General features: G+C 45.0%; 1 protein-coding gene across 2 annotated transcripts in view; it reads left to right on the top strand.

Annotated features, from left to right (window-relative positions):
* Positions 1 to 23,471, top strand: part of LHCGR (luteinizing hormone/choriogonadotropin receptor) — a 257,515-nt gene that overhangs the window by 175,968 nt on the left and 58,076 nt on the right. The window contains exon 5 of one of the 2 annotated variants that reach the window (XM_073554028.1): positions 12,279 to 12,353. In XM_073554028.1, the coding sequence (XP_073410129.1) occupies positions 12,279 to 12,353 (75 nt within the window). Of the gene's footprint in view, positions 1 to 12,278; positions 12,354 to 19,873; positions 20,261 to 23,471 lie in introns of those variants that run through there. The other variant, XM_073554029.1, reaches the window with a different exon arrangement.

Below are 23,471 nucleotides of genomic sequence, written 5' to 3'. Positions count from 1 at the left end.
CTAGAGCCTTGCCCGACAGTAGGGATATAATGAACGCCACTTTGGCCCGTTCCGTAGGGAATTGTGCAGCCAGCAGCTCCAGATGGATCGAGCACTGGCTGATAAAACCCCTACAGGAGGCGCCATCCCCGGAAAACTTATCGGGCAACGGGAGGCGGGTAACTGTTGGCGCAAGGGTAGACCTGGACAAACGCGCTACTGCATCCGTTAACGCCTGTACGGCAGCATCTGTAGCTTGCGCAGCTGAGAGAGACTTCTCAAGAGCGGCCACCCGGTCGCCGAGCTGCTTAACGCATTGAGCCAGACCCTGGCGCTAGTATTATGTTGTGAGCGGTGGAACGCACTAAATAAAATTAAAATAAAGTGCGTTCACCGCTCGGGGTCCACCGTGCGGTAGATGACAAAACCGCTGCTGAATGAGGCAGGGCACTCAGGCGGAGATGTGCACAGGACTTTAGCTGCAGTCAGTGCACCAAAGCAGACTCTGTTATATGCACAGAGCTGCTAACAAAACATAAATACAGCTGAATCTGTTTAGGGTCACAGACTTCAGCGAAGTGGACACGGTATTAAAGGTCACAGAAATAGCCTTACACACCAGGACTATCCCCTCTAGACCTACCGTAAAACTTAAGGTACAAGGTGTTGCAACTGCGAACACCCGGGAGGCTGCAACCGCAGCGCGGCATGAACAGAGCTGCAAGCAAGGCGCTGCAAGAACGCTGGCGCAATGCAGGACGCTTAGCTGCTGCAAAAGGTATGGCTGGAGCGCGCTGGCGCTAGCGCTGCTACTGGCGGCTGCCCAATCACTCACTCACTCGTAATATCAGAGGGAAGGGGTTTCATAATAAGTCATCCACCAGTCCAAGCATCCATCACCATACACACATCAGCAGTATGAAAAATACTAGCGCATGGCGGAACAGCCATGCGCACTTTTTATAGCGTACGGGACCTGCCGGAAATCTCCAGAGCCCTGAGCATAACCAATGGAATCAGGAGCAGGACCTGAGCACCTGACTCCTGAAGTCCAATGGGAGCTCATCCCATGAGCATGCTCAGAAGAAGGGACGAAGGACATAGCCTCTGGAGACAAATGTGAGGATCTGTGTTCCTGCATAGGTATTGTAGACACCAGATTCCTAACACTGTGTTAACTGTGTGGGTTGTGTCTTTGCACGTGAGTGGGTTGTGTGTATGCGTGTGAGTGGGTTGTGTGTGTTTGTGTGTTTAGATATTTTTTGAGTATACTGAAGTGTGTATATACACTTGTTCTGTGTATATGATGTGTACCTGCTGTGCATCTGTTATATAGCATGTGTGTACGAAGACGAAGGACATGTATGATATGTGTGTCTGTGTGACTGTATGATGTGTTTGTAATGAGCATGTGTTGTCCAGTATGTGTGTGCTGTATACAATGGAATTTAACCTCTTCACCACCTTTAACATTCATATATGTCAAAGGTTGTATCCTTGCCTTTGATACAATATTGCACACTGGCAATATACTATATGGAGAACTATGGGGGTGCATTATGTTATATGGAAGACTATGGATGATGCATCATAATATATGGAGGACTATATGAAGCCAATTGTACTCTATGGAAGTAATTATAATATTTGGAGGGCTCTGTGGGGGGGCATGATATTACTTGAAGGGCTATGAGGAAGCCTTTATACTTTATGGAGGGCTCTGTTGGGGGCCTTCATAGGTCCTTTATACAGAATGGAGGACTGTGTGGGGCTCAGAGCTGGGAAACATACTGTGGCGGGATAGTTGAAGGGGTACAGTAAGGTCATCATGCTGTGCATGTGGAGGAATCATTGTCAGGTCATAGTGTTTGTGGGGCACCTTTGTTGGCATCATACTTTATGGGGCCAATGAAAGAGGAATCTGGGGGCTTCAATAGGAGGAAAATTACTTTGCAACGGCAGCAAAGTTGTGAGATTTGTACCTATGTGACCCAGACAGGTTTTTTTTTTTTTGGAGGGGGGAGCCATGATCTCTTTGTACGCCCTGGTGCAGGATGCATTGTCCCTTTCACATACGTCTCTGCTGCAGGACTGACTGCCCATAACTTACACACCACGTCCAATGCTGCCCCTCGGTACATACAGGCATTCAGCCATGTTTCTCCTGAGCGTCGGTTGCGCTCGTCCCCCTTCCCGCTCTCACATCCCTTGTTAAACCCAATAGGAAGGCCCCTGCTATTAGCTCCGGACAGCCCCGTGTTTGGTGCTTGTGATTGGCTAAGCGTTTTGGTAGAAGGAGGCATGGTCTGTTGTGGAAGACGTGCCATTTTACCAGCTTAGTGCAGTGGTGGCTTGTTGATGCTCAGACTCCAAGTTGTTGCATGTGGTGTGAGTATGGTGCTGCATGGTGGACATGTCTGAATGGTCAGTGCCTGGCAGCGGCCACATTGGAGCTACCCAGAGTTTTGTAGGCGCGTGCCAGAGATAATAGGTTGGCAATCAGTGTCTGCCACTGTGTGTATGCTATAAGGATGCAGGACTGCATCTGCCTATATGGCCACTGCTCTGCAGCAATCATTGTGTGTCTGTATGCTTATGCCAGGCCTGCCATTGCCATTGATGACCCTTGTTCTGGATTCCTCTGTGAGGTTCTTGTATGTGTTTGTGATCATGTGACATCCTTGTATTTGGACATCTTCTTTTTCTATTTCTCTAAATTAAAATGTCCACTATTGTCCTCATTTTTACAGGATATGAACCAGATTAATTTCTACCGTTTTAGAAAAAATTTACTATGGAGGGGGCCGCCGTTCTGCACTTTGCCTCAGGTAGCACAGAGGCTAGGTTCACCCCTGCTGGCAGTCCCCCCTGCCGATGGGTCACATCCTCTTCTCTTGGAGATTTATTGATGATTTGTTCTTAATTTGGACAGGGACTCAGGAGGAGGATCATTCATTTGTGAATCATCTCAACAAGAACTTCATGGGGCTTGTATTTATGTCCACATTTTCGGAAGATATTGAGCTCCTTGATTTAAACATCTCAAAAAGTGATGATGGCTCAATTGTTACATCCACTCATTTTAAGAAGGTGGATGTTAGTAGTTATTTAGACTATTCTAGCCACCTCCCGAGATAGATTGAGAATGTGCCGTACGGACAATACTGACGCATTCAAAGAATTGCATTAGGGTTAAGGACTTATATAGAAAATCGATCATTCTTAACAAGAGGTGTAGAGAAAAGGGTTATCCAAAGGGCATTTTGAAGGATGCTTATGATCTTATGATAAAACAAAAGTCTTTGACCAGGCAGATTCTTTTGCCAAAATGAGGGACAAAGAGAATTTGAAAGTGGTAGGGAAGCCCATCACTAAGAATAATGAAAATAAATTTGGACATAGCTTTGGTACCACTTATAAAAAGTTCCATAAAGTTTTAAGAAGTTTGCTAAATAAATATTGGTTCATTTTGGGCAATGATCCTGTTTTTACTGTGAGTTTGCACATTGCCCCTAACATTGTTTTTAGACGGAATAAGAATCTAAAAAACCTTGTTGCCCTGAGCCATTTTTATGGCTGTATAATTGAAGCAGCCATCAGGGTCTGAGGGACGCTACCCCCAGAATACACCAGCAGCAGATGAAGTGATATACCCTATTCACACTATATGGCAGATTGACCACCCTAGAGCAGCCGTACTCCATAGCCACATCCAGCTGGTTAAGGTCAGTGATATCCTGGCCCAGGGAAATCAGAACACTGGGTCTTCCATCACCCTGGTTAGCCCAGATATTGTCCCCCCAGAACACCATTAACCAGTGTGCCATGTGGCTGGGGGTGAGTTTCATTCTAATGAAGCTCTTACATTTGTGTCTATGCTGAAAGAAATGCTGATGGACTGTCCCAGACAAGTGAAGAAGGATGACTGAAAGCTTATCACGTCAGGCTAATTAAGAAGTGTGAGGAATGTAATGACACAGCATTTATTCTTAATTATGCCAGACATATTATTCAACAGGTCAGGAGACTTAAGCCATTGTTCATAGAAGCCTGATCGTTGACTCTTGTTGTAGGTTGAATTGATATTTGTTGAATGGTTGCTGATTACCTATTGTATCAGTCCTTGCCGCTTATTGTTCTTCTATCCTTGAGGGACAAAGTTGCAGGTTCATTGAACAATCAGTGTTTGTTCATTTAGTGAATGCCCGCTGACTACCTAGTGTATCAGTCCATGCAGCTTTTCATTCTGAAAACACTGAAGGACAAAATATACAAGTTAGTTGAACACTTGAACAATGAGAGATGACCTCCTCCCACCCTTCCAAACCAGTGGATAATGGCCTGAAGGACAGCTGTGGGTATAAAAAGGGACCTATCTCCTTCTACAGGGCGACTCTACAAAACAGCAGCCAAGGAACCATGGCACCAACTGAAGCAATACAGACCATCACTGAACCCAAAGACAATTGAACCCAGGTGGAGACATTCAAGTAACCTGGCCACATACATCAATGTACTCTCTCAGCTTCCTAAGCTTACTGCTACTTCCTTTCGATGGGAGCCTGTCAAAAGAGGGGTGCCACTGGTTAGGGTAATTGGCGCTGGAAGCCCAGAAGACGCAAATGTTCTAATTCCCTGCGAGCCAGCAGACGGGTGAGACACTGTCATTTGCACAATCTTGTGTATTTGCTTGGACTGTACTATATTTTATTGACTGTTGTTGATCCAATAAAGTATCACCCCATTGTGTTACCCTCACCCTGTGTTGTCTGAGTAGTTTTATGACCACGGGAAAGGAGTACGAGCATTCAGTAGGATAAGCCCTGATCGATGTGGTCTTTCTACGGAGAGCCAGGCCAGCAGATGAGAGCACTCACTGACCCTCGTGTCTCCACATTTATTTTTTATTTTTTTTATGCTGTTCACTGGCAAAGGACAGAAATGGGTGGATCAATGTGTTTTGATAATTTTTATATTTTGATGATGTGGTGAACAACGGGATCTAAGGTGTTAAAATGATCAAGATCAGAGTTATCTTTCAGTTCAAGATTGATGCCAAAGGATTACAGTTGGACACTATTGTGGTGTTAATAATACTCATATGCTGCTGGCACAATGAGGAGGGAATTCAGCTGTCACTATTTATAAGGGGCATGCTACCTGCTATGTACCGTAATAATGAGCTTTGTCCTCCAGTGCATCACAGCGAAAGAAAGTGCTTATTACTCACTAAGTGCTGCCATCGCACAGAGCAGAGGCAATGTCTGTATGACAGGACTGGTACATGCTATTAGTGCTGGCGCTGTCCACAACAATGTACCAGAATTCATTTACTCCAGCTAAGAAAGTAAATCATCTAATGTCACCCATTAAATGGGTGACATTATATCGCTGAGGGTTATTCCCTACTAGCACATACACAGTGTTCATGTCAGTAAATGAATTATGTCAAGTCAGTGTTTGTGTCAGTAAAAGCAGCATGTCAGTAAGTACAATAAAATTAGTCTATCTGTAAGTGGAGTATGTCATGCAGTGTTTGTTCAGTAATTACCAGGGATGAGCGAACATGCTTGGTGATACTCAGTTATAATAATAATAATCTTTATTTTTATATAGCGCTAACATATTCCGCAGGGCTCACAATCTAGATTCCCTATCAGTATGTCTTTGGAATGTGTGAGGAAACCGGAGTACCAGGAGGAAACCCACGCAAACACGGGGAGAACATACATCTTGGTTGTGGTGTTACTGTGATTGGTTGGCCGTGTGACATTATCAGTGGTTGTAAAAAACCAGGTGCCACCTGACTCGGCACACTGATGCTATTGCACAGCTCTGTGACACTTCGCATTGGAGGGAGAGAGTGCTTGTCTAGGCCTGAGTGTTCACAGTATAATTAATCAGAGGCCTTTATTGTTGATACTGGTGCTGAAGCTGAGCCATTGTCATGATCCAGGATGGGCTTTGTCTTTGGCCCGTCCTGGTCAGACAGGGGTTAATTGTTTCTGCCTCTCTCTGACAGGGACGGCTATTTAATGCTCACTTCTAGGTCCGGTGTCAGTTATACTCCTGCCCTTGGATGAGTTAGTTGACCTCGTGCGTATGTGTGCCTTGTGCCTGATATCTTGCTTGCTTGTTTGGTTTTGATCCGGTTCTGTCCCTGTTACGAGTTCTGCCTGTCCCTCTTGTACTGCGCTACCTCTCTGTGTATGACCCTCTGCCTGTGACTTGACTATTCTTTGCTCGTCCCCCTGGTACCACACAGCACTCTCCGTGTCTAGGTCCTGGGACTCCTTACTATTTTCAGTGCCGTAGGTCCTGTCTGCTTGAACCGTCACTACTGTATTGGACCCCGCACTCTCCCATAGTGTGGGTAAGTCACCTTGCTCGGCGTGGCAGTTTGCTGACGCCGACAGGGTCCTTACACTAGAATCCTGACAGCCATCATACTAAAAGGCCTTCTAAGAGCTAATTGTTTGCTTTACTGTTTGTATCACATACAATCTGCATTTAGCCTAGGGGGTGAGAGAGTCGCAAGAGCAGGGTGAGTGACTAAATACAATCATTAGACAGGGATTAGGGCAGTGCAGGCCAAATAAATAGCTGCATTTTTGGGGGGAGGGGTGAAAATATGCAATATATTTTTGATCCATTGAGTATTATGTGAGTTTTGATACTTTTTTTGTGTTATTTAACGCTCAAAAAAATTGTTAAAAAATGTCCCTGGTTAAATTTCTTACCCATACACTACTCTGTGTTCTGGATTAATTTGTTTTATATATATAACACTCCAAAAAAAAGTTTAAAAATTTTCCAGGGTTTAAATTTTCATCCATACAGTATTATGTGGCCAGGAGTACATTACTGTGATCTATAAAACTGAAAAAAGTGATAAAAATTTTTGCAGGCTTACATTTGTCAGGCATACAGATTCATGTGTTCTGAGGTATATTTATATGATATCTAAAACTCCAAAGAAAGCATTAAAAAAATTAGCTGGATTTCATTTCTCACCTATACACTATTCTGTGGTCTGGGGTAAATTTCTGTGATATTATCTAACACTACAAATGAGCATTAAAAAATTGGTTGGATTACAGTTCTCAGCCATACACTATTCCATGGTCTGGGGTACATTTCCTGTAATCACTAAAACTGAAAAAAGTGTTAAAAAATGTTGCAGTCTTAAATTTCTCAGCCATACATTATTACATGGTCTGGGATACATTTCTGTGATATATAACACTCCAAAAAGCGTTTCAAAATTTTTGTTGGCTAAATTCCTCACCCATATAGTATTACGCACTGTGTGGTACATTTCAGTGGCATATAACATTCTCATAAAGCGTTGAAAAATTTTTCTGGATTGAATTTGATTGTCATCATACGCTTAATTGCTGGGGGTCGGACCACTGGACCCTCATGATACCAAGGACGGGAGCCTTGTCAATCATGCTCACTGCAACTCCATTCATTCTTATAGGAGTGCTGCAGACAAGACAAAATCATTAGAAGGGTTATCAAGGGCTATTTACTCTATCTATTGATCTATCTATTGATCTATCGATCTATTATCTATCTGTTATGTATCCCATATCTATCTATTATCTATCTATAATCTATCATCTATCTATAGGTCTATTATCTATCTATTATCTATCTATTGATCTATTGTCTATCGATCTATCTAGCTATTATCTATCTCACATCTATCTATTATCAATCCATCATCTATTATCTATCATCTATCAATTATCTATCTATATATCTATCTTTCTACATTTATCATTAAATTTCTCTCTTTTGTCCTCCTTTGTTATTGTTACTGCATATACCGTAGTTCTCCTCTCCTTACCACATAATATCGCCCTCCTCACCGGCAGATCGCTACGCAGCATGCGCAGGGGCAGAGCAAGGAAAACTACTGAGCATGTGCAACCACCACTGAAAGTGAACCACTCCAGCCACAAGAGATATAACATGGGGCACTATTACAGATCAAAATGCAATATATTTATAAAATCACACACTATTTGTAAATGATGTATACATTCCAAATACTTCTTTTCACGAGCGCCATTAAGTTTGAATGATACTTTTTGTGAGACAACCCTTTTTACTGCTGTTTCCCATCACAGAGCTCAACTTAGTGGTGGATGTAGACAGCAAGAATTATATTATTCAGATCTAGGAAATATATAAATATTAGAGTTAGTACAAATCGAATTTGGAGGACCCAGTCTATTGGAGACGAAAGTAATCTCAGGCTAATTGATAGGAGCCAAGAGAACCGTCTCTTCACAAAATCTGCAGCTTTTCTTTTGACTAGCCGACCGGCGCAACATCACATGTCATTCATGTGGCAACAATGACATCGCTCTGAGTCGGCTATGGAAAAGAGTTTGTGTGTGTGGTAAGTGTCTGTGGTGTTTGTGGTGAATGTGTGTAGTGATTGTGTATAGTGTGCTGAGTGGAGTGTGTGTGTAGTGTGTGTATGTTGTGTGAGTAAAATGTGTGTGGAGTGTGTATAGTGCATGCGTGTGTAGTATATGTAGTGAGTGCGTGTCCACTGTGTGTGTGTATGAGAACTGTGTATATGTGGTGTGTTTAGTATGTGTGCGTAGTATATGTAGTGTGTGTAGCGTGTGCTTTTGTTATATATAGCCTGTATGTAGTTAGTGGGCAATGTATGTAGTGTGTGTATAATGTGTGTAGTGTGTGTAGAGTGTGTGTGTGTGTGTGTGTGTGTATGTGAACTGTGTGTGTAGTACAGTGGGGAAAAAAGTATTTAGGCACCAAATGTGCTCGTTCTCCCCTTAAAAAGATGAGAGAGTCCTGTAATTGACATCATAGGTAAACCACAACTATGAGAGTCAGAATGAGAAAACAAATCCAGAAAATCACCTTGTCTGATTTGGCAAGATTTATTTCTCAAATTGTGGTGGAAAATAAGTATTTGACCATTAACAAAATTTCATCTCAATATTTTGTTATATATTCTTTGTTGGCAGAGGTCAAACGTTTTCTGTAAGTCTTCACAAGGTTGGCACACACTGTTGGTGGTATGTTGGCCTATTCCTCCATGCAGCTCTCCTGTAGGGCAGTGATGTTTTGGGCCTGTCACTGGGCAACACGGACTTTCAACTCCCTCCCAAGGTTTTCTATGTGGTTGAGATCAGGAGACTGGCTAGGCCACTCCAGGACCTTCTTATGCTTCCTACGAAGCCACTCCTTCATTGCCATGGCAGTGTGCTTGGGATCGTTATCATGCTGAAAGATCCATCCACATTTCATCTTCAATGCCCTTGCTAATGGAAGTAGGTTTGCACTCAAAATCTCACAATACATGGCCCCATTAATTCTTTCATGTACATGGATCAGATCAGTCGTCCTGGTCCCTTTGCAGAGAAACAGCCACTTAGCATGATGTTTCCACACCCATGCTTCACAATAGGTATAGTGTTCTTTGGATGCAACTCAGCATTTTGTCTCCTCCAAACACGAGTTTTGTTTCTACCAAACACTTCTACTTTGATTTCATCAGATCATATGACATTCTCCCAATCCTCTTCTGGATAATCCAAATATTCTCTAGCAAACTTCAGACAGGCCCGGACGTGTACTGGCTTAAGCAGGGGGACATATCTGGCACTGCAGGATGTGAGTCCCTAGCGGCGCAGTGTGTTACTGATGCTAGCCTTTGTTACAGTGGTCCCAGCTCTATGCAGGTCATTCACTAGGTCCGCTCATGTGTGGTTCTGAGATTTTTGCTCACCGTTCTTGTGATCATTTTGACCCCACAGGGTGAGATCTTGCGTGGAGCCCCAGATCGAGGGAGATTCTCAGTGGTCTTGTATGTCTTCCATTTTCTTATTATTGCTCCCACAGTTGATTTCATCACACCAAGCTGCTTGCCTATTTCAGATTCAGTCTTCCCAGCCTTGTGCAGAGCTACAATTTTGTTTCTGGTGTCCTTCAACGGCTCTTTGGTCTTCACCATAGTGGAGTTTGGAGTGTGACTGAGGTTGTGGGCAGGTGTCTTTTATACTGATAACAAGTTCAAACAGGTGCCATTACTACAGGTAATGAGTGGAGGACAGAGGAGCCTCTTAAAGAAGAAGTTACAGGTCTGTGAGAGCCAGAAATCTTGCTTGTTTTTAGGTGACAAAATACTTATTTTCCACCATAATTTTCAAAATAAATCTTGCCAAATCACACTGTCATGGTCCAGTCCGGAGTTTATCTTCTGCTGTCTTCACTCCGGACTGGTCATGCGGGGGTTAATCTCCTCAGCCTCGTTCTGGAGCTAGCTGGGCTATTTCAGTCTCTCACAGCCTGCTGACCAGTGTTAGTGATAGCTCAGGCTTCCAGTTTAGAGCCTCTGACCCTTGTACCTTGGTGATCCTCCTGCCTTTGACTGATATTCACATGTATGACCCGGACTGATCTCTGACCCCGTCTCTTGGTATTCGTCTCTGCTGTTACGTTCCCTCTCTGGCATCTGACTCCCCGGCTTGTACCCCGACCACGTATTTCACCTCACGTTTTGGACCCCATGCTCATGTTCTGGCTTTCTGACTCTCGGCTTGGTATTTTGACTACGTGTATTGCTGCTCCTTCTGGTACATCTGCTCCTGCTAGTTTCTGACTCGGTTCGTCTGACTATTCTCTCTCGTTACCTGTGGCACCTGTGCTGTTGCTCAGGGTTGCTGCTCTTAGTGTGTAACCTCTCTTCCCTCACCAGCTCCCCCTGGTGGAGGTTTCACTAGACAGACAAGGTGATTTTCTGGATTTGTTTTCTTATTTTGACTCTCACAGTTGTGGTCTACCTATGATGTCAATTACAGGACTCTCTCATCTTTTTAAGTGGGAGAACTTGCACAATAGGTGGCTGACTAAACACTTTTTTCCCCACTGTATATGTAGTGTGTGTACAGTCGTGTGTGAAGCGTGTCTGTTTGTATTATGTATAGTCTGTTTTAGTTTGTGTGCAGTGTGTGTAGTGTGTGTACAGTGTGTGCGCATGTGAACTGTGTGTGTAAGTAGTGTGTGTAGTATATGTAGCGTGAGTGCAGTCGTGTGTGAAGCGTGTCTGTATTATGTGCAGTCTGTATTTAGTTTGTGTGCAGTGTATGTAGTATGTGTATAATGTGTGTAGTGTGTGTACAGTGTGTGCGCATGTGAACTGTGTGTGTATGTAGTGTGTGTAGTATATGTAGCGTGAGTGCAGTCGTGTGTGAAGCGTGTCTGTATTATGTGCAGTCTGTATTTAGTTTGTGTGCAGTGTATGTAGTATATGTATAAAGTGTGGAGTTAGTGTGTGTGTAGTTATGGTTTAGTGAATATGTGTTTAGTGTCGGTAAATTATATGCAAAGTTAAATAGATAATTAGATATATAGATATAGACAAATATTCATAGAAGGAACTAATATAAAAAAAAATTATTGTAAAAAATATATGTGAAGGTTCTGTGCGAAAATTTGTAGTAAACCTGATTGTACATCTCTAATTTTCCCACCAGCATACTGAGATACTAGTTATACCTTGTGTGCTGAGCTGAGCAGTCAGTTGCTGACGGTCATAATCTTACAAGAAAATAGTGTTAAAAAAAAAAAATGATGACAACATTATAAAAGAACCATCAAGTTGTCAGCGGTTTCATTAGTTATTAATACTGTAATCTCATAATAGTACAAGGTCCGGAATGACCTCCGCGGTTTGATTAACAACACACATTCCCCCTTTAGACGTCCAGAAATTGCCTGGAAACTCAACCTCCAGACCTTATTTTATTTAATTAGCATTCTCACTTCAACATTTGCCTGGCCGCTTCCATATTGCACAATGACCTGTTAGGCTGCAGGTTCATTTAATCATGAATTGTGTTCTTTACGTGACATCTTCGGGTTACTGTTATAGAACTGAATAGCAGCCTGGAAATTAATCACCTAAATTGCAAGGCATGTATTCAGAAGAAGCGTCCCACCAGATTTAGGGCCCCCATCATTACCTACACGTTCATGTTACTCCGCATTAACAGCCAATTATTTATTTATTTTTTTTAAATCTACATTATAGACCGCGGTTAATAAAAGAACCACCATAACATGATACGAGCCCACTTTACATATTTATTGCCGTCATTTCCATCACAAATAGCTACTTGTGGAAATATGTTTGCTTTCACTCTCGTGTAGATGAGATTTTCAATTGCCGCGGATCTTAATAATAATATTGGTTGCGCTTTATGTCGTTTTGCTTTGCCGCTTTACTTACAGGGGTTTTTCGTATCTTGTAGGAGTATTTGTAACACAGGAATTCGCAAGTTTCCTGATGTCACGAAAATCTTCTCGATAGAAGTAAATTTCATTTTGTAAGTACATTATTATATTTTTTTATTTTTATTTTATAGAAAGGCTGTTTGTGTACGTAGGTAAACTAAAAAATGGTTACAATTAATTTATTGCAATTGGCGGCGGTCACTATAGGAAGGAATTGGTTGTCGTTAAACATATATGGCATTAAGTCACCTGAAAACACTTATGATTTGTGAAAACCTGCTAGAAATGTCTACAAAGAAAAGAAAAAAAAGAGACTGAGTTGGTCAAATAGATAGCTTTTGTTTGCTTCAATTAACTATTTATTAATTTGTTTTGTTTTACATATATTTTATTTTTGTGTATCTAATTTTCCCTTCCTCTCTCCTTGGATATGGCATGGACAGGTTGGATTATATCTGTAAATTATGTTTTTCTTTTCTGATTCTATTACATATTTTGATATTGAATAAAGAAAAAAAAAAAACTTAAACCTACAATATATGGATTTCTTTTTTACCATGGATTTTACTCCTGTTCACTCCACGTCTAGTGTGGTGGAATCGGCTGTGAATTCAGGTTCAGGCTCAAATAAAAAAGCAAAATTCATATGTCACAAATGCAGATTTTGCTGCTTATTCATGATGGATTTGTAGTAAAATCTCAAATTGGATTTGCAGTGTATTTTCCCATCCAATGTGTACACAGGCCATGATTTATTCTGATCTAACTATGCCTAGGTTGACTCACGCTCCATTAAGGCTTGGCTGTTGTGATACAGTTGAAAAAGGAGATTTTTTTTCATGCTCCAAGGGCAGTGAACACAAAACCCGGGATGGGGTATTGGTTTCTGGATACAGGGATATTCCACCCTAAATTGTTTATCAACTATCCACACAATAAGTGATAAATGTTAGGCCTCATTTAGACTTTTAATCTATGGGTCTGTTTAAATTTTTGTTGAGTTTTTGCAGACCGAGTGACAACACAAAACAAAACTTGTCCATTTTTGATCCAAGTCACCGCTCAATCTCACTTATTGAAATCAATGAGTTCATGAAAAAAATGGACTGGACAGCAGACAACGTTATCCATGTGTTATCAATCTGAGTGCTGTCTGTTTTTTAGTTTTTGATGCAGGGCCGGACTGGGGAAAAAAAGCAGCCCTGCCACACAAACCCCACCAGCCCACAAGCTATAACACTCCTCACCCCGATCAGTGAATTTTACTTTACTTTGTGGTGCCCCTCACTCTCCTAAAAGGAGATAATTGAAGAGCCACATGTGAATGGCGCCACAGTGCGTATGATCGACCACAGCTGCATTTACATGGTGCTCTACAGAGCTCTGATTTTCAGGATCATGAAAGTCCCAGCAGTTGAATCTCCAGCAATTGTAAAGTTATTCCTTATCCAGAGGAGAGGGGATTATTTGAGATAATCCATTTAAACAACTTTTCCAATATTTTATTTTTATTTGGCCATAGTAATGTTAAAACTACTAAACCAATATTGACCCTCGCAAAGTCCAATGTCGACAGGAGAACTGGTACTATGCAGTTCATACAGGGCCGGCTCCAGGTTTTTGTGGGCCCCGGGTGAAAGTCTCAGTGGGCCTCTTTAACACGTACTACAATTCATAATGCACAGATACAGCAAAGAAATATAGGTATACAATGCAAAGATTTCACTTCTTACATTACATAACATATCTATTGTACATTCTACAATAGGTCAGAAACCAGACAGTATTGTCCTCCACCTCCTCCATACAGTATTATAGGCACTACATAGCGCTCCATACAGAATAACATGCCCCATATATTGCTCCATACAGTATAATGAGCTCCATATATTGCTCCATACAGTATTATGGGCACAACATAGTCCTCCAAACAGTATTATGGGTACCACATAATGCTCCATTCAGAATAATGAGCCCCATATATTGCGCCATAAACTGCAATGAGCCTCATATAATGCTCCATACAGAATAATTAGCCCCATATATTGCTCCATACAGAATAATGAGCCCCATATAATCCTCCATACAGAATAATGAGCCCCATATATTGCTACATTCAGAAAAATGAGCCCCATATAATGCTCCATACAGTTTTATTGCTACCGCATAGTGCGCCATACAGAATAATGAGCCCCGTATAATGCTCCATACAGAATAATGAGCCCTATATATTGCTTCATACAGAATAATGAGCCCCATATAATGTTCCATACAGAATGAGCCCCATACTGTTTATTGCTCCATTCAGAAAAATGAGCCCTATATAATGCTCCATACAGTATTATGGATACCGCATAGTGCTCCATACAGAATAATGAACCCCATATTATGCTCCATACAGAATAAAGAACCCCATATATTGCTCCATTCAGAAAAATGAGCCCCTTATAATGCTCCATTCAGAAAAATGAGCCCCATATAATGCTCCATTCAGAATAATGAGCCCCATATAATGCTCCATACAGAATAATGAGCCCCATACTGTATATTTCTCCATTCAGAAAAATGAGCCCCCATATATTGCTCCATACAGAATAACGAGCCCCGTTAATGCTCCATACAGAATAAAGAGCCCCAGATATTGCTCCATTCAGAAAAATGAGCCCCATATAATGCTAAATATAGAATAATGAGCCCCATATAATGCTCCATACAGAATAATGAGCCCCATATATTGCTCCATACAGAATAATGAGCCCCGTATAATGCTCCATACAGAATAAAGAGCCTCATATATTGCTCCATTCAGAAAAATGAGCCCCACATAATGCTCCATACAGAATAATGAGCCCCATATAATGCTCCATACATTGTAATGAGCCCCATACATTGAAATGAGCCCCATATAATGCTCCATACAGAATGAGCCCCATATAATGCTCCATACAGTATGAGCACCATATAATGCTCCATACAGAATAATGATCCTCATATATTGCTCCATGCATTATAATGAGCCCATATAATGCTCCAAACAGTATAATGTGCCCCACATAATACTCCATACAGTATAATGAGCCCCATACCTTGCTCCATACAGAATGGGCCCCATATAATGCTCCATACAGAATATGATGGGCCCCTTATATTGCTCCAAACAGAATGGGCCCCATATAATGCTCCATATATAATGTACCCCATATGAGTCTCCAGTGTATGATGGGCCTCATATATTGCTCAAAACATAAAAAAGCAAAACTGAAATCCTGACCTCTCCTCCGGACCCCTCAATGTCGGTGTCTTAAGGCTCTCTGCACTGTGACTGTTCAGGCAGATGTACACAGACGTGACATCACTGCACCCTCTGACTAGAAACAGCACAGTCAGAAGACGCCACAACAGAGCAGCGGGAAGAGGTAAGAATCGCAAGTGCCGCAAGTATCGAAAGCCCACCAGCACCTGTATATACATCACCACACCAGCCCCGCAGCACCTGTATATATACCACCACACCAGCCCCACAGCACTGTAAATACATCACCACACCAGCCCCACAGCACCTGTATATACAACACACACCAGCCAGGCCCCCTCAGCCCTTGTGAAAGTATTTGGCCCCCTGGAACTTTTCAACCTTTTCCCACATATCATGCTTCAAACATAAAGATACCAAATGTAATTTTTTGGTGAAGAATCAACAACAAGTGGGACACAATTGTGAAGTTGAACGAAATTTATTGGTTATTTTAAATTTTTGCGGAAAATCAAAACTGAAAAGTGGGGCGTGCAATATTATTCGGCCCCTTTAACTTAATACTTTGTTGCGCCACCTTTTGCTCCATTACAGCTGCAAGTCGCTTGGGGTATGTCTCTATCAGTTTTGTACATCGAGAGACTGAAATTTTTGCCCATTCTTCTTTGGCAAACAGCTCGAGCTCAGTGAGGTTTGATGGAGATCGTTTGTGAACAGCAGTTTTCAGCACTTTCCACAGATTCTCGATTGGATTTAGGTCTGGACTTTGACTTGGCCATTTTATCACCTGGATACGTTTATTTGTGAACCATTCCATTGTAGATTTTGCTTTATGTTTGGGATCATTATCTTGTTGGAAGACAAATCTCCATCCTAGTCTCAGGTCTTTTGCAATCTCCAACAGGTTTTCTTCAAGAATGGTCCTGTATTTGGCTACATCCATCTTCCCATTAATTTTAACCATCTTCCCTGTCCCTGCTGAAGAAAAGCAGGCCCAAACCATGATGCTGCCACCACCATGTTTGACAGTGGGGATGGTATGTTCAGGGTGATGAGCTGTGTTGCCTTTAAGCCAAACTTACCGTTTGGCATTGTTGCCAAAAAGTTCAATTTGTAATCTGACCAGAGCACCTTCTTCAACATGTTTGGTGTGTCTCCCAGGTGGCTTGTTGCAAACTTTAAACGACACTTTTTATGGATATCTTTGAGACATGGCTTTCTTCTTGCCACTCTTCTATAAAGGCCAGATTTGTGCGACTGATTATTGTGTACAACTGATTATCAACACTGTCCTACCTCAGCTGTAGATCTCTGCAGTTCAACCAGAGTGATCATGGGCCTCTTGGCTGCATCTCTGATCAGTCTTCTCCTTGTTTGAGATGAAAGTTAAGAGCAGAGTTCCCCAACTCCAGTCCTCAAGGCCCACTAACAGATCATGTTTTCAGGATTTCCTTAGTATTGCTCAGGTGATAATTGCATCACCTGTGCAGTACAAAGGAAGTCATGAAAACATGATCTGTTGGTTGGCCTTGAGTTGGGGAACCCTGGTTTAGAGGGACGGCCGGGTCTTGGTAGATTTGCAGTGGTATGATACTCCTTCCATTTGAATATGATCGCTTGCACAGTGCTCCTTGGGATGTATAAAGTTTTGGAAATCATTTTGTATCCAAATCTGGCTTTAAACTTCTCCACAACAGTATCACGGATCTGCCTGTTGTGTTCCTTGGTCTTCATGATGCTCCCAGTGCTTCAAACAGAACCCCGAGACTATCACAAAGCAGGTGCATTTATACGGAGACTTGATTATACACAGGTGGGTTATATTTATCATCATTAGTCATTTGGGACAACATTGGATCATTCAGAGATCCACAATGAACTTCTGGAGTAAGTTTGCTGCACTGAAAGTAAAGGGGCCGAATAATATTGCACACCCCACTTTTCAGTTTTTGAATTTCCACAAAAATGTAAAATAACCAATAAATTTCATTCAACTTCACTATTGTGTCCCAGTTGTTGTTGATTCTTCACCAAAAATTTTCATTTGGTATCTTTATGTTTGAAGCATGATATGTGGGAAAAGGTTGAAAAGATCCAGGGGGCCGAATACTTTTGCAAGGCACTGTACATCATCATCCCAGCCAGGTCCCCCCAGCCCGTGTATATACATCATCATCCCAGTCAGGCCCCCCCTGCCCCTGTATATACATCATCATCAGGGCAGGCAGATAGCAGCCCCCCAGCCCTTGTATATACATCACATCAGTCATCTTATCAGACCAGGCAGACGCCCCCCCAGCCCTTGTATGTACATCATCATCAGTGCAGGCAGATGGTGGCCCCCCCAGCCCCTGTATATACATCACATCAGCGCAGGCAAATGACGCCCCCCCATCCCCTGTACATACACCATCAGCGCAGGCAGATGGCGGCCCCCCAGCCCCTGTATATACATCACATCAGCGCAGGCAGATTGCGGCCCCCCAGCCAGCCCCTGTATATACATCACATCAGCACAGGCAGATGGCGGCCCCCCAGCCAGCCCCTGTATATTCGTTACATCAGCGCAGGCAGATGGCGGCCCCCCAGCCCCTATATATACATCACATCAGCGCAGGCAGATGGCGGCCCCCCCAGCCCCTGTATATACATCATCAGCACAGGAAGATGGCGGCCCCCCAGCCCCTGTATATACATCACATCAGTCATCTCATCAGACCAGGGAGACGGCGCCCCCCCAACCCCTGTATATACATCACATCAGCACAGGCAGATGGGGCCCCCCCCAACCCCTGTATATACATCACATCAGCGCAGGCAGATTGCGGCCCCCCAGCCAGCCCCTGTATATACATCACATCAGCACAGGCAGATGGCGGCCCCCCAGCCAGCCCCTGTATATACGTTACATCAGCGCAGGCAGATGGCGGCCCCCCAGCCCCTATATATACATCACATCAGCGCAGGCAGATGGCGGCCCCCCAGCCCCTGTATATACATCATCAGCACAGGAAGATGGCGGCCCCCCAGCCCCTGTATATACATCACATCAGTCATCTCATCAGACCAGGGAGACGGCGCCCCCCCAACCCCTGTATATACATCACATCAGCGCAGGCAGATGGCGGCCCCCCCAGCCAGCCCCTGTATAGACCTCACATCCGCGCAGGAAGATGGCAGCCCCCCAGCCAGCCCCTGTATATACCTCACATCAGCGCAGGCAGATGGCAGCCCCCCAGCCAGCCCCTGTATATACATCACATCAGCGCAGGCAGATGGCAGCCCCCCAGCCAGCCCCTGTACATACCTCACATCAGCGCAGGCAGATGGCGGCCCCCAGCCAGCCCCTGTATATACCTCACATGAACGCAGGCAGATGGCGGCCCCCCCAGCCATCCCCTGTATATACCTCACATCAACGCAGGTAGATGGCGGCCCCCCAGCCAGCCCCTGTATATACATCACATCAACGCAGGCAGATGGCGGCCCCCCCAGCCATCCCCTGTATATACCTAACATCAACGCAGGCAGATGGCAGCCCCCCCAGCCATCCCCTGTATATACCTCACATCAGCGCAGGCAGATGGCAGCCCCCCAGCCAGCCCCTGTATATACATCACATCAGCGCAGGCAGATGGCAGCCCCCCAGCCAGCCCCTGTACATACCTCACATCAGCGCAGGCAGATGGCGGCCCCCAGCCAGCCCCTGTATATACCTCACATGAACGCAGGCAGATGGCGGCCCCCCCAGCCATCCCCTGTATATACCTCACATCAACGCAGGTAGATGGCGGCCCCCCAGCCAGCCCCTGTATATACATCACATATAAGCTCAGGCAGATGGCGGCCCCCCAGCCAGCCCCTGTATATACCAGCTCAGGCAGATGGCGGCCCCCCCAGCCAGCCCCTGTATATACATCACTTCAGCGCAGGCAGATGGCGGCCCCCCCAGCCAGCCCCTGTATATACATCACATATAAGCTCAGGCAGATGGCGGCCCCCCAGCCAGCCCCTGTGTATACCAGCTCAGGCAGATGGCGGCCCCCCCAGCCAGCCCCTGTATATACCAGCTCAGGCAGATGGCGGCCCCCCAGCCCCTGTATATATATCACATATCAGCGCAGGCAGATGGTGGGCCCCCCAGCCCCTGTATATATATCACATATCAGCGCAGGCAGATGGCGGCCCTCCCAGCCAGCCCCTGCCTGTATATACCAGCTCAGGCAGATGGCAGCCCCCCCAGCCAGCCCTGGCCTGTACACATCAAATATCAGCTCAGGCAGATGGCGCCCGCCCCCCCGCCTCTTTATAACTAAACTCACCCCCACCCCGGCCAACTTACTGGACCTCTCCTGAAGCCTGAGCCAGCACGTGGGGGTAGGAGTTGCAGCAGCCGCTCCTGAAGCTGGATTCTTGCCTGGACGCCGTCTGTTTCCGATGATAGGACAATGAGTAGTACTGCCTGCAGGCCTGGCAACCATTGATGGAAGAGCAGCAGCACAGCGCGCTCTCTCCGGCTCCGCCCTCAAAGAACGTACTGCGACGTGCAGCTTCACGTCGCGACGCCTTCTTAACCCCTAGGGTGCCACCCCAAAATTGTTTCGACTGCACCTTTGAAACCGCCGCCGTGCCCGCAAATTTAAAGGGCCGGCGGCAGTTAAAAGAGGCTGGTGACCGCCGCATTAGGCACCGGCGCCGCCCAAAACTGGCTATAAATAGCGGCCCAGCAGGAAAGTGCCCGGTTGGGTAAGTTACCAATCCAGGCCTGCCTCACATCAGCGCAGGCAGATGGCGGCCCCCCCAGCCAGCCCCTGTATATACATCACATCAGCACAGGCAGATGGCGGCCCCCCCAGCCAGCCCCTGTATATACATCACATATCAGCTCAGGCAGATGGCGGCCCCCCCAGTCAGCCCCTGTATATACCAGCTCAGGCAGATGGCGGCCCCCCCCACCCAGCCCCTGTATATACCAGCTCAGGCAGATGGCGGCCCCGCAGCCCCTGTATATATATATCACATATCAGCGCAGGCAGATGGCGGCCCCCCAGCCCCTGTATATATATATCACATATCAGCGCAGGCAGATGGTGGCCCCTCAGCCCCTGTATATATATCACATATCAGCGCAGGCAGATGGCGGCCCCCCCAGCCAGCCCCTGCCTGTATATACCAGCTCAGGCAGATGGCAGCCCCCCAGCCAGCCCCTGTATATACCAGCTCAGGCAGATGGCGGCCCCCCAGCCCCTGTATATATATCACATATCAGCGCAGGCAGAAGGCGGCCCCCCCAGCCAGCCCCTGTAAATACCAGCTCAGGCAGATGGCAGCCCCCCCAGCCAGCCCTGGCCTGTACACATCAAATATCAGCTCAGGCAGATGGCGCCCACCCCCCCGCCTCTTTATAACTAAACTCACCCCCACCCCGGCCAACTTACTGGACCTGAGCCAGCGCCCAGGTGTAGGAGTCGCAGCAGCCGCTCCTGGAGCTGGATTCTTGCCTGGACGCCATCCGTTGCCGATGATAGGACAATGAGTAGTGCTGCCTGCAGGCCTGGCAACCATTGAAGGAAGAGCAGCGGCACAGCATGCTCTCTCCGGCTCCGCCCTCAAAGAACGCGCCGCGACGTGCAGCTTCACGTCATGGCGCCTTCTTAACCCCTAGGGTGCCACTCCAAAATCATGGCGACTGCACCTTTGAAACCGCCGCCATGCCCGCAAATTTAAAGGGCCGGCGGCAGTTAAAAGAGGCCGGTGGCCGCCGCATTAGAAAGCGGTGTGGCCCACAACTGGCTATAAATAGCGGCCCAGCGGGAAAGTGCCCGGTTGGGCAAGTTACCAATCCGGGCCTGGTTTGATGGGTAGGAGAAGCTTGAATTTTTTTTTCTTGAATACCAGAAAAATGGATGCCGCAATGATGGATAAAAAATATACAGTACATGGGCCAGGAAAGAATGAAAATCAGATCCAGCACACTGATGAAAATCGGTTTGTTTATTGTTTATTATTATTATTTTTTATCTCATCTGAATGAGGACTTAGGCTGATGGGGATCCAAGCACCTGGGTATATATGGCACCTGCCTTAAGGTCCTTTTATATGGGTTAATAAAAGGTAAAGCCAATATTTGCAAGGCTAATTGAAAACAGAAGGGGAGAAACCCATTGTGTAACCCTCACTAAAAGGCCATGAAACTTATCTTCCATCCCATAGTCCCGTGCCCATATACCCATCATACATATCCACCATCCCATAGGCCCGTGCCCATATACCCATCATACATATCCTCCATCCCATAGGCCCGTGCCCATATACCCATCATACATATTCTCCATCCCATAGGCCCGTGCCCATATACCCATCATACATATCCTCCATCCCATAGTCCCGTGCCCATATACCCATCATGCATATTCTCCATCCCATAGTCACATGACCATATAACCATCATACATATTCGCCATCCCATAGTCGAGTGCCCATATACCCATCACACATCCTTCATCTTATAGTCCCATGCCCATACCCATCATACATATCCTCCATCCCATAGTCCTGTGCCCATATACCCATCATACATATCCTCCATCCCATAGTCCCATGCCCATATACCCGTCATACATATCCTCCATCCCATAGTCCAGTGCCCATATACCCCTCACACATCCTCCATCCCATAGTCCCGTGCCCATATACCCGTCATACATATTCTCCATCCCATAGTCCTGTGCCCATATACCCATCATACATATCCGCCATCCCATAGTCCCGTGCCCATATACTCGTCATACATATCCACCATCCCATAGTCCAGTGCCCATATACCCATCACACATCCTCCATCCCATAGTCAACCATTATGACATCATAATGAGCGGCGGGGCTTGATGACATCAGTGTCGCCATGGTAACCATTGTGACATCATAATGAGGGGCGGGGCTTGATATGCACACACTGTTTCCCCATTATGTAGATAGGGGCATTATGACATCATAATGAGGGGCGGGGCTTGATGCGCACACACTTTTTCCCCAGTATGTAGATAGGGGCAAAATTTTTGGTGAATTGGAACGCACGGGGTTAAAATTTCACCTCACAACATAGCTTAGGACGCTCTCGGGGTCCAGACGTGTGACTATGCCAAATTTTGTGGCTGTAGCTGCGACGGTGCAGATGCCAATCCCGGACAAACACACACACACACACATACACACATACATACATATACACATACATACACACTTTGAGCTTTATATATTAGATTAAAGATTGAAATAATTGAGGGTATTACTGGTAGTGCATTATAAAGAAGAATCTGCCCCATTCTGCCAATATTTTGCATGTCATCGGATCAAATTCGGGCACTCAGCAATTTTTTCTTATTCTTGGTCTGGCTCAGTCCGAGGAAAAATTAAGACATGTGCACAGCCAAGTAAAATATCATTGATCCGAGTGTAATCCGGTTTTGCCGGACCGCACTTGGAGCGAAAATACAGCCATGTGCATGATGCCTAAGAGAGTCCATGCCCAACCATTCACGCTTGTAAACTTGGCCAAAGATCTCTTCCTTTATGCTGCCTAAAAATCATCAGTAGCACATCTCCATATGTAAACAAGATGTGCTGCCGAGGAACCAGAAAACTGTATGGGGGCCAAACAATCCCACTGTCCTTTTGTTCCCATGCAGTTTGCATTGCCCTCTGTAAACGAGTGCCAGTTGTCTTCTACAGTTGTCAATCAATGCTCGCTCAAAATCAGATCTGACTCAGCCCAGAAACTTTGAATGGACCAGTAGTGTGCAAGTTAGACCATCACTTCATTAAAACTTCCCCTGGCCCTTGATGCTTCCATGTCAGCATAGATCTTAGCAGCATATCACTATAATATTGCATCAATGTGTTGTAGGTGGGTTTCCCTAATTGTCACCCTACCCCTGTTAATTGCCATAATAAAGAG

The sequence above is a fragment of the Dendrobates tinctorius genome, unplaced genomic scaffold, assembly GCF_039654945.1.
Source record: "Dendrobates tinctorius isolate UK_male_01 unplaced genomic scaffold, ASM3965494v1 ptg000205l, whole genome shotgun sequence".
NCBI classification, from domain to species: Eukaryota; Metazoa; Chordata; class Amphibia; order Anura; family Dendrobatidae; genus Dendrobates; species Dendrobates tinctorius.
The sequence above is the reverse complement of the archived record's forward strand: the minus strand, read 5'-3'. Positions and strand labels throughout refer to the sequence as shown.